At 35.1% G+C, this 12,601-nt stretch overlaps 2 protein-coding genes across 3 annotated transcripts in view; both read right to left on the reverse strand.

The window, feature by feature from the left end:
- Positions 1 to 1,235: 1,235 nt before the first annotated feature.
- Positions 1,236 to 4,832, reverse strand: LOC132848673 (probable E3 ubiquitin-protein ligase RNF144A-A). Its single transcript, XM_060874600.1, has 4 exons — positions 3,002 to 4,832; positions 2,633 to 2,733; positions 2,355 to 2,525; positions 1,236 to 2,009 (listed from the first exon to the last, which is right to left on the reverse strand). The coding sequence occupies exons 1-4, from the start codon at positions 3,054 to 3,056 to the stop codon at positions 1,560 to 1,562; spliced, it is 777 nt and encodes a 258-aa protein (XP_060730583.1). The 5' UTR covers positions 3,057 to 4,832; the 3' UTR covers positions 1,236 to 1,559.
- A 5,532-nt stretch (positions 4,833 to 10,364) lies between these two features.
- Positions 10,365 to 12,601, reverse strand: part of LOC132848680 (probable E3 ubiquitin-protein ligase RNF144A-A) — a 6,249-nt gene continuing 4,012 nt past the window's right edge. For both annotated transcript variants that reach the window (XM_060874611.1, XM_060874609.1), the window contains exons 4-5: positions 12,215 to 12,385; positions 10,365 to 11,554 (exon numbers count right to left, since the gene is read on the reverse strand). In XM_060874611.1, coding sequence (XP_060730594.1) covers positions 11,105 to 11,554; positions 12,215 to 12,385 — 621 coding nt within the window. In that variant the 3' untranslated portion in view covers positions 10,365 to 11,104. The remainder of the gene's footprint in view (positions 11,555 to 12,214; positions 12,386 to 12,601) is intronic.

Below are 12,601 nucleotides of genomic sequence, written 5' to 3' on the forward strand. Positions count from 1 at the left end.
CCTTTTTCCCTGCTGTGGGTCACTTTATCCATTTTGAATATATTTAAATGAATACTGCACCGAGATGAAAAGACTAAAAAGAAAAGTCAGTTTACAATACAAACTGTATACTAAATAATATACTAATAATAATATACTAATAATATACTAATTTCTTACATTTAGCAAAGTCCTAAGATAACTTATTTGTTAGTATATTTATGTGACACTAATTATGAGTAAAGGTAAATTTTAACCAAGACCATCCTGTGTCCATCATGGTGCAGGTCAGATCTTCACTCATGGTCATATATGTGAAACTTTGTGTGTGACAGAGAATTTAACTGTTAACTGATGTTTACTGTAACTGATCATTACAGATGATTCCTGTAAAGGGTGTGGCAAAGCAAAACTGAAAGTTACAAAGGCTGTTTTGGCAGTGTACCAACTATGATGTACCATGAGTGCAATTTCATGACATGTTAATTTAATAGCATAGTCATAGCATAAGAAAAGGCCCATCAGCTGCTGGCATATAAATAATCTTTTGCTCATACTGTAGCCACATTCCTCCCAGATTAGAATAAGGTACATCATAATGTGGTAAATGCTTAGATACCCTTCTCATTGTGGGCATGTTGTATTTATGTTATCTAAAAAAGCTTTTTTTACTTTACATAATAAGGAGCAGCACCTGCGAGAAAATGTGTCACATTTCAAGTTTAGAAAATATAGCATGTGTTTTTTGGCAATCCATTTTACACCAAGGATTAGCAAGTGAGCTAGTTGATATAACAAAAAATGTAAACTAATAACAATAATGCTAATTTGTGTAGAATATCTGTATGGTTTAAATATAACAATCTAAAATATAAATATTATCTTAAATATAATCTTAACAGATTATCTTAAATATATTTAAGAATATTTATTAAATATCGTAACAGATTATCTTAAATATAATCTGTATGGTTTAAGATAAACTGGTCTATATGTAGCCTGATCAGCTGGATGGACTTTAATAAAAGTCTATGACTGGTAAAATGTGTCACAGTTCAGTTTTTCATTCATAAGATTTATAAGAATGTTTCCAACTACAGAAACATTCTTTTTTTTGTCAACAATAGCTAAAAAAATCAGTAATATATATTTATTCTTGAGCAAAATTTTATATTATTGTCAACTACCTTAAGGCAAATGTTAGTTACATATAAGAAAAGCACTCAAATTATTTTTTTTAAAGTATCTTTATTATATATAGTTTTACAGGTTGCTTCATATGCTTTATATATGATCAGAAGTAAATCAAAGTTAAAATAAAAACTCCATCTAACATTTGCTAATATGCTTTAAAATAATAATAATTATAATAAAGGCAAACACAATTTTCAGTACAATATAATATATATTTTTTGACAATTGTCAGGACATCTGTGCTTCTAATCATGTTGAATTTATAATGTATTTTATAGTATTATATAATATTAAATCTGTTATGCTAAGCCAATATAAATATTAAGAAGGCTAAAAAGAAAGAAAGAAGCACTTTGTGCTTTTTATTGTACCAAGATTTTAGGTATCTACTTACTCCAGGTTGGAATGGATGTTTGCCGAGGAGCTACACCATTTGAGCAAGGTTCAAAGTATGAGCTTGTTTTTAGACATTCAGTAGTGAGCTTTAAACAAGAAAAGCAGAATTCAACATTGCAGCGATTGCATATTATATTCTTACATCCTGTTGTGTCGTGTTCAACCAAGTTTCCACATGTAGGACAAGCTCGCATTAAGGGACATTTTAGGTTTCGAACCTCAGGAAGGATTATTTCCTCACATTTTAACAGCTTCTCAATTTTATCATTAACACAGCCACTGTTTTCACACTTGTCTGAGCGAGGTGCTCGCCCTTTCCAGGTCTTCAGACACTGCCAGCAGAACTCAAACCTCTTATCGCCATCAGCTGTACAGATGGTGCAGAGTACACAGAGGTTCTCCAAATCCTGTCTCTCAACATATGATTTGCAACCAGGGCACTTAAAAAAAAATTATAATTAGCACAAATTAGCATGACATACATCTTTAATTAGTTAGATTGAAAAAGGCCGATGAAAACAGATATTTGATCAAGTGAACTAGAAAAAGCTAATATGATTTTTTTAACATACAACTTCAGTTTAATCTGACTACTTGCAAATCTCCACTCATCTACCAAGCTAATACTAAAATTTAAGGCTTATTGCTAAAGGGCCCAGCAAATTTGAACTGGGATTCAAACTGATGACTTTCTGAGCACTGACCAGTAGGCGACCACTGTTCATATTTTTTAATTAAATTCATATTGATGTATTTTACTAAACCTCCTTTGGCAAGATACTTACTTGGTTGTATTCACAGTACTTAGCTGCTGCCAGTTGAGCCATAGTCTCCTCAAAGTGACTCTGCTCCTCTTGATTCAGTACAGCAATCCTTCGCACTTCCATGTACTTCCATTCAGCTCCACATTTAGTTGTTCCCTCCATCAGAGCTGGACACAGGAACACATACTGGCCCTGAATGCACAAAACTCGGACAAATTCACAAACCTCTGGCCATGAAATGTGAATAGGCTGTACCAGGTTTGATTGTTTTCCAAGAAATTGCTGATTTAATAGCTCACCTGATCAAGTAGACTGCGGCAATAGGCCGTAAGAGATTGTGATGAGACGGCATGCCCACAGGACATCTCTATTCTCATTATGTTGGGATCATCATCAAGTGCTGAGAAAGGCAAATGAAGATGGTACAAATAAAAAGACACACACACACACACACACACACACACACACACACACTAAACTGTGTATATAGCGACATCCCAAATAATGCAGATTAAATGTGCATTCACATATTCTAACTGAATTAGTGTAACAAGGGATTCCAAATAAGTTATAAGCTTGAAGCGATAACTCTTAACCCAGCTATTCCATAATAATGATCCACAGTAAATAAGAAGTAATAACATGTAATAACATAGTAGTCTACTTACTAATGTCATCCCTTCGATTAACAAAATTCAGCGGGGGTCGTTTTTCTTGCTCCATCGTTGTCAGATCAGTTACTAATGTTCTGTTGCCTGCTTGACAGACTAACTTTCGTTTTCCCAGTAAGCATTACAACATATGCTTTTCACACTGGTGACAAAGCAGTAGGGAGGAGTTTTATTTTGTAAAAGTGAAATACATTTTCAAAGGCACTTATAGTAACCTTTTTTATTTCACCTTTAAAAATCACCAGGAAAATCATTATTTCTTTCACATTATTTTTTTACAAATATGTAGTACAAATATGCCATCTTTGTAATATGTGGTTTTTGGAATAAACATTTACTATAATTATTTCCCTCGAAATAATTTCTGCTGCAGGCCTCCGGAGACCCGTCAGACAGATTACTGTAAAAATTTACACAACTGCTCTTTCACAGCTACTCTGTTGGTATGAAGGAGCATGCGCAGTTCACCAGTCCGTTCGCCACTCCCGGGCCAGAATATCAAAATAAGGGTCCCTTTTTTTACTCTATATAAACCAATATACATTTTTAAATTGCACACTGCATAAAAAAATAATCATTGAACTTAATATACAGATTCCAGAGGAAAAAAAAAAAAACACAATTGTATACATACTTTGTGTGTATCACACATCCCTGAACTTTGTCTTTTCCTTTCTACAAATCATAGTTTATCAAAAATATCTAGGGAACATGCAACAACATTTAAATACACAGTCTAAATTTGAAATTCTCACTAGATTAATTTTTTTTATTTCTTAACAAAATATGCTTTGTGACAAATTTGCAACAATTTGAAATGACCCAAGCTTTTGTATCACAGGCATCTCCTGTCCTTGTAAATGGAAGGGTTTAAGAGCATAAGAGTGTAATGGGGTAGAAGGTGTAGGACTACAAATTGGGTGGACTACAAATCCCAGGAGTCAAGAGAGTATAAACCCCATCATCCCACCAGGGGATGAGGAGAAACCTTAAAATTAAGTGTAACCACTACAGTGTGTTTCTTTGCAAATATTCATTCATTCATTCATTCATTCATTCATTCATTCATTCATCTTCTACCGCTTATCCGAACTACCTCGGGTCACGGGGAGCCTGTGCCTATCTCAGGCATCATCGGGCATCAAGGCAGGATACACCCTGGACGGAGTGCCAACCCATCGCAGGGCACACACACACTTCTTTGCAAATATGACAAGGTTTATTTTACAACATTTACTAGTAGCATCACGAAGAATCCAAAATGGCTAAAAGATCAGACAAACAAACAAAGAAAAAGAACAATCTTGTAACCATTACAGACAACAGGGTTCCCAATCCTCTCTAACAGTAGTTGCTGCTCTGCAAATAAGTGCACACTCAAATTACAAATCAAAAAGAACCATTCAATCCACACTCCACAGCAAAAGAAAATCATAACCTCAAACCACAACAAGTTGTTTCCCCCCACATATATAAGGTAAAGGAAACCCCACGGTCATTAGTTGGTCCAAGATAAATGAAACAAACAAGAATACAAATAACCATTAAGCCATCAATGCTTTCAATAAAGGTAAACGCCAATCATGCATCATCTGTACTCTTAAATATATATCTGTTTAATTCTCAGAGGCACCACTCAACACAGCTCCCATGAGGACACTTTACAATTCAGTTCTAGGCTGCGATACTGTTCATTAATTGATTGGTCTTTTCATCTGCTATTACACAGCCTTGAAAAACACCAAACAGCTTTTCTTAGCACATGGTACACAAAGAGGAAGTCGCCAAGTTTGACTTCCTTTTATACTGTCTTGACTCCTGGGATTTGTAGTCCACCCAATTTGTAGTCCTACACCTTTTACCCCATTACAATAGTATAGTAAGAAGGAAAAAAGTTAAGAAAAGTCTTACAAAGTTAAACAATAATTTGTACAAGACTGGACAGTGCCTGGCCCATTCCCGCAGATGTGGTTTACTTTAACAGATATGAATATTTGAACCGTTTCGCAGGGATCAGTTCTGGCCCCGTTACTCTCCACCATATACAGTACACTGCAGACTTCATGTTCAGCTCAGCAACCGGTCACCTGCAGAAGTTCTCTGATGACTCTGCCATCGTCAGTCTGATCACAGATGATGACAGGGAGTACAGAGAACTGATCCAGAACTTTGTGGACTGGTGCCAACGGAGTTGCCTCCAGTTAAATGCGGGGAAATCCAAAGAACTGGTTGTGGATTTCCGTAGGCACAAACAAATTTCATTACCACCAGTGAACAATCAGGGAATGGACATTGTGAGAATGGACTCTTACAAAAACCTGGGTGTTCATCTGAACAGCAAACTGGACTGGACAGACAATACTGAGGCAATCTATAAGAAATAGCAGAGCAGACTCTTTCTGCTGAGGAGACTAAGGTCTTTTGAAGTGCAGGGAGAGCTACTGAAGACCTTTTTTGACTCTGTGGTGGCTTCAGTCATATTCTATGGTGTGGTGGTGCAGCAGCATCTCTACTGCAGAAAGGAAGAGACTGGACAAACTGATCAGGAAGGCCAGCTCAGTGCTGGGGATTCCTCTGGACACTGTACAGGAGGTGGGAGAAAGGAGGATGGTGGCAAAACTATCATCATTGCTGGAGAACGACTCTCACCCCCTGTATGAAACTCTTTCATCTCTGAGCAGCTCCTTCAATGACAGACTGTTACAACCTGTCAGAAGGAGCGATAAAGACGGTCTTTTCTCCCTGCTGCTATACGCAGACTTTACAATCAAAGCTGCTCCCAGTGAACCAGTCACCATAATTGTACACTGAATTACTGTTTAACTGAAATAATAAAAATAACAAAGTATTTTAAACAACACATGCAATAACAGAAATTTTGAAAAACGTTCAATATCACCTGTGTGCAATATGTCAGTTAGTGTAACTACTTACTCGTGGTCTCTTTTTCCTTTTTTGTATTTATACATTGTGTAGATACTGTATATTATTTTATGTCTCTATTCTTTTTATTGTTACATCCTGCGTGTATCTTGTGCATCTAGGGGTTTTAGGACATAACACATTAAAAAGAGGAAAGAGCATAACCCAGACCCTGCACCACAGCAGCAAAGTTCTGTATCAATCTTAGATGTTTATTTAAACATCAGAGTATAACAAGGTGTAAATAAGGAGAGTTCAACTTAGGAGGGGAACAAAACTTCAGGAGGGGGCAATGCCAAAATAACAAACGAAAAGTTCACTGCCCGGGGAGTTGAAATCTTGATAAACTAGAACACAAAAATAAAAGAAATAACAGATTATTTGAACTCACTCCCTAACTAACACAAAACAGGAGAAAACAAGGATTTACAAAATAAAATGGCACTCACCTCCCTACAGTTCCCAAGGTTACACAAAATAACAAAGCGAGCAATCAGCACCAAATATACCGACCTGGGCAGGACACGGATCATGCTCTTGGAGAAGTTTTCTCCTCGACTGAGCGTTCTGCTCTGCTTTTAAAACTCCTTTCCCTCCGGTTGGTAAGCAGGTGCAGCTGGGAGGGAGCAATCAGATGACCTGCAAGCACATAGTAAGAGGAGCCAAAGGAGAGCAGGAGACAAAACAATAACAACAAAAGAAAAAGACAAAATATATGTCTTTGGACCTAACATTATATATGTGCATTTCTTTCTCTTTGCCTCTGTAACAGAGAAATTTCCCCATTGGGGTACGAATAAAGGTATATCTTATCTTATCTTATCTTATATATTTGAATAACCTGTATAAATATTTGTGTTATCTAAATGTGGACTATATGGTGTCCAAAGACTGATCTGTTTTGAGGAAAACATAAACCACTGCAGTTGCTCTTAGGCTTTTTACATTTGTTTAAATAATAATAATAATAATAATAATAATAATAATAATAATAATAATAATAATAATAATAATAATAATAATAAAGTCATGAGTATCACAGGACTCTAAATAGTTTATTTACTGAATTCTTAAGACAGAAGATTCCATTTTTTAATATTCAGACCAAAGAAATACAAAATTGTCATGGTAAAAATTTTACTAATTGAAAGAGAAAGTTCATGACAGACAGTTTTGCACACAGGTTTGGTAATTAACATTTGTGGTTATTTTGTGCCAACTTTAACTACAGAAGGTGAAAAGTGAACTGTAAATTTTTGCACTCTGGCTTTGTGTAGCAGTATAAAAAAAGCAAAAATTTTGTTTTGTATGGTTTACTTTTCTTGTTGGTTTTAAAATTTAGAAGGCCAGTTGTTTAGTTTACATGTTATTTATTCACATACTTATATTTAATACATGATCTTATGTTTTATGTATCTCATAATACATGTTCTTTCTGCCTGCCTGTTCTGTTAATGTTAGCAGACATTGGGTTCATGATTATGCGGTAGTTTTGGGTGTAGATAGTAGTGCCACAGAAAAAAAAAAACTAACAAAATAAAAAAAAACTAACATTTTAGTAAATGTTTTAGTGAATGACAATTTTATAACTGATTGAGTGTATACTGAAGAAAACATCCTTATCTTTAATTTTAGCTATTTTAGCTATATATTGAATTAAATGTACCACAGAATATTTCATATTTATTATTAAATTTATATTCAAATTTTAATCTGCTTTATGTGTTCATCACAATCCAGGTCAGTTCTTCAATCAGTTTTAGAACAACACTTATTAAAAGGCAGAATTTCATATCACCTGACTGAGGGAAATTTCACTTGTCAGCTGGTGTTTACTCACTCTCACTCATCTTCTACCGCTTATCCGAACTACCTCGGGTCACAGGGAGCCTGTGCCTATCTCAGGCGTCATCGGGCATCAAGGCAGGATACACCCTGGACTGAGTGCCAACCCATCACAGGACACACACACACACTCATACACACTCATACACTACGGACAAGAGATGCCAATCAACCTACCATGCATGTCTTTGGACCGGGGGAGGAAACCGGAGTATCCGGAGGAAACCCCCGAGGCACGGGGAGAACATGCAAACTCCACACACACAAGGTGGAGGCGGGAATCGAACCCTGACCCTGGAGGTGTGAGGCGAACGTGCTAACCACTAAGCCACCGTGCCCCCCCTGGTGTTTACTATAACTGAAAATTACAGATGATTATGGTGTGCAAAGCCAAACTGAAAGTTACAAAGTTTTAGTGTGGTTTTAATGTGTACATGCCCCTCCCATTGTGGGTATGTTGTACTTTTTTGATGTTGTCATCAAAAAATATTTTCACCTTGCAAAATAAGCACCAGTAAGCTAGCTGATATTACAAGAAGTGTAATAAAAATACAAAAATGTTTGTAATTTGGTCAAATGTTGGTCAAATATATGGTTTAAATGTAATGCGGATGAATTCTACAGGTCTCTTAGTATATCTGAGTAAACTGGTTTATATGCAGCCTGATCAGCCTTTAATAAAAAATGTAAGAATGTTCCAGTGAAAATTTGCTACAAACTGCCTGTGAAGACTCCATGTAAAATTAGTTACTTAAGATAAATATGTATAATTTATAAGATGTGGGTTTAATGGGATTTGTTCTTAGCTACAGAAACATATTTTTTTTATTATTTCAACATTATCTAGACAAACCACTAACCTTTCAGGCATTCATCAGTGAGCTCTAATAAAAAAAATATATATATATATTTCAACAATGTCATTAAACAATAATATGCACCGTGATACATAAAATCTTTAGCAATTATTTATTGATTTATTTCAATATTCAACTAGCTTATTCTAAATAGATACGTTATTTCTTTGCCAGGTAATACATTAAATACATCTTTTCAAATGTCTTCATTCAGATTTCATGAATGTAAAGAGGTAGGTATACATCAAGATTCTTTTCTGCTCTGGCACCGAGGTGGTGGAACTTCTCCTAGATGTTCATACAGCTGAGTAACTGGCTATCTTCAAATGAGGAGTTAAGACCTAACTTTTCCTGAAACACATAAACTAGCACTTATTTTCCATGTTTATGTATTTAAAAAAGACTTTTAGGATCATGTTATATTACTGTATGTCTGTGACCTAGTGAACCAGTGTTGATGTATTCATTGATGGAGACTTCAAAGCACTTTTATACATCGCTCTGGATAAATACGTCTGCCAAATGTCATAAATGTAAATGTAAAAAAAAAAAAATCATCAGTATATTCTGTTCATGGCCACATTAAAAAAGGAAATCTCTGACAGACACAATAACTGTTTCAACAATAACTACAATGTTTTGGAATCTGGAATTTCTGTGGCTAATACATTATTTGTAGAAGATACCAAAAATACAAACTGTCAAATTAATGTTACCTGATAAATATTTCATCTGCTTTAATTTCTCTGTGCTGTATGTATGTAGTGCTCATTTGGTTTCTATGCACTACACTGCAAGACAAAATGACAAAATGATATCACTAAAGACAAATGATTTGTGTTCATCAGGATGCCTGAAAGATGTTAATAATCCCGTATGCAGGTCTGTTTCTCAATCATGACCTGAGAATATTACCACCCAGCATATTTATTCAACTCATTGGCACATTTACAAAACTGAACTTGGTTGAACTTGGTGAGTTATAGAAAGGAAACCCCCAAAATGTACAAAGTAGCTGTACTTAAGAACAAAGATTGAGAAACACTCTACACTAAATCTTAATTGAAATTGTTTTATTACTGATAGGATGACATTGAATACCTTCTCTGATCTACTGATGACAAGATTTTATTGTACATTCACCTTTATGCACAGGCCAGGATATTACACATGCATCTTGTTTATCCAACAAGGAAATGTTCTCACTGCACATATTCCACAATGGGTGTAGTAGCATTCATTGATGGTAATTCCACATATATCTCTGGTGATGTTTAACAATGAAGGATGATAACAGTAAAAAGTGTGCCAACAATTTCACTGTATGTCAATACAGTGACAAAAGGCCTAGTGCTGGCTGATATAATCATGTTTCACTCAGATAGTTGCATGGGTCTTAACTTTTTTGAGAATGACAAGAAGTGGCCAACAATAATGTAATGTTAATTTGTCTGCACAATGTATGCTTTATATAGTTTGAGTGGTTTGAAAGGGCCTTAAGTTATACCTGAATTCATTTGGTCTTTGTCCAATCTGACCAGTCAAGTTATTTTGACAAGTCGCAAGTTATTTTGATTGCTATGGCAATAAACCCGTTAAAACAAAACCTTGAAAATTCCATAATCTAAAGACAAATTAGAGAAAATATGTATTCATAGTGAATTGAATGATTTTAAAAAAGGAAATGGTTTCTGAAAACAGAGAAATAAGATTCTGTATGGACACTAAGAACACCATGCAAGGAAACTGATCTTTTTTTATTCATTAGAAACTTGACAGCATAACTATATATGAATATATGTGTCTACATGAACTACATAGCATATCCATAATCTTTACCCTCCTTCAATTCTATTTTTATTTACCAGTGTCTAAATAACAGTTGTGTGGTATTCACCAACTTCTACAAAACCACAATCCAAAACATAAGACAACATTGAGAAACAGTGGTAATAAATAAGTACACCCTTCTTACTTAGAGATGATGTGGTGGTATCTTAAAAGAGCGCTGTATATAAACAAATTCCCTCAAACATCAATGAATGTAAAATTTAAAAAATATAAAATTGTAGTAGGGTTTACTTTCTGTTATTTATGGTTATATACAATTTGAATTAATGATTATATTTGTTAGTTTTCTTATTTACACATATTTGGGATACCCCATGAGGAATCTATTCAATATATCATGTAATATTCAGCGTGATTAAACCATCTTACAACATAATTAAAATTATGTTGTAAATTAAAATGATGTTGTTACGAAATATACATATAACAATAAATACAAACATAATATGCTTTTCAATAATATCTTGAAGATAGATTTTTTGTGACTGTTGACTGTTGTGCTTTAGCTTTAATCATATTAAATTTGAGTTGTATTTTGTATTAATCTATTAAGTTATTCAAAAACAATTAAGCTATGCAATAACTGTGCTTTTTGGTGTTTATTTTGTGGCAAGATTTCAGTGACCTACTTTCTCCAGGTTGGAATGGATGTTTGTCGTGGTGCTACACCATCTGAGCAAGGTTCATAGTGTGAGCTTGTTTCTAGACAATCTTCAGTTATCTTCAGACAAGAAAAGCAGAATTCAATATGGCAGCGATTACATATTATATTCTTACACCCTGATCTGTCATGCTCTATCAGGTTTCCACATGTTGGACAAGCTCGCAGTGAGGGACATACTATGTCTTCAACTTCAGGAAGGGTTGTATCCTCACATTTTAAGAGCTTCTCAAGGTTTAAGTTAATGCAGTTTCTGTCGCCACACTTGTCTGAGCGAGGTGCTGGGCCTTTCCACGTCTTCAGACACTGCCAGCAGAACTCATACCTCTCACCAGTATCTGAGGTACAGATGGTGCAAAGCACACACAGGTTGGTCAAATCTTGCCTTTCAACATATGAACTGCACCCAGGGCACTTAAACAAAAACAGAAACACAAATTAATATGGAATTCCTGCAAAACTAGTTAGGTTAGTAAGAATAGCTCAGAATATGCATGACTGGTGAACTGTACTATGAATTTGTTCTGGTAGATTATCAGATGCAAGTATTGTGTAAATAATTACACAAATAAGTGCAAATTTGTGCTCTGGAAACAAAATTATAAAATAATTGAAGTTTGTGGTCCACCCCTTCTTGCAAGCTAATGTAAATTTTATTTTATTCCATCTCGATTTATTTGACATATCCCCATATTCTCGTACAATTCCCCAGAGAAGTTTTTGAACCCAGCATTTCTCCATCTTTTTTACACTAATCCTTTTACACTAATACATTTTCAATACAATTTAATTAAATAAATAAGCCATGGCTTTCAAGCTATGATTGATTTCTATTAATGGGGCCAAAATGTATCAATAAAACATTCCCCACACATTTTCACCACTTCCACCAGCCTGAGCTGTTGTCACAAGCCAGCGTGGGTCCATGGATCCATGTTACCATCCGTAAGTCTCAGTAGACATCCAGATTATAGGTGTACACGTGTTTCTAATAAAGTGCTCAGTGAGTGTACAGTACATATAAATATAGCTTATTTTAGCTTGTGAGCTTATTTCATAAAGTAGGCAACTTACTGTATTGAATTCACAGTACTTAGCTGCTGCTAGTTCTGCCATTTTCTCTTCAAAGTGGTTCTGCTCTTCTTGAGTCAGTAAAGCAATCCTCCGCACTTCCATGTATGGCCACTCAGCCCCACAGGTATCAGTTCCCTTTTTTATAGCCGGGCATGGGAACTTGTAATGACCCTGGATGCATAAAATTAAGACTGCTGATTAGAATTATGATATTTTATTTGTTCATTACAGATAAGGTAACAAAATTTTCTGAAGTAATCATCTTGTATCAGACTGCAAAGTTTCACCAGAAATTGTCCAAATCCTTGTCAGGATCACACCCAGACTTTTTAACTTTCGGAACATTAGGGTGTGTTCCAGAAGTTGTCTATTGTTCCATATGCCCTT

The sequence above is a fragment of the Tachysurus vachellii genome, chromosome 7 (genome assembly GCF_030014155.1).
Source record: "Tachysurus vachellii isolate PV-2020 chromosome 7, HZAU_Pvac_v1, whole genome shotgun sequence".
Lineage (NCBI taxonomy): Eukaryota > Metazoa > Chordata > Actinopteri > Siluriformes > Bagridae > Tachysurus > Tachysurus vachellii.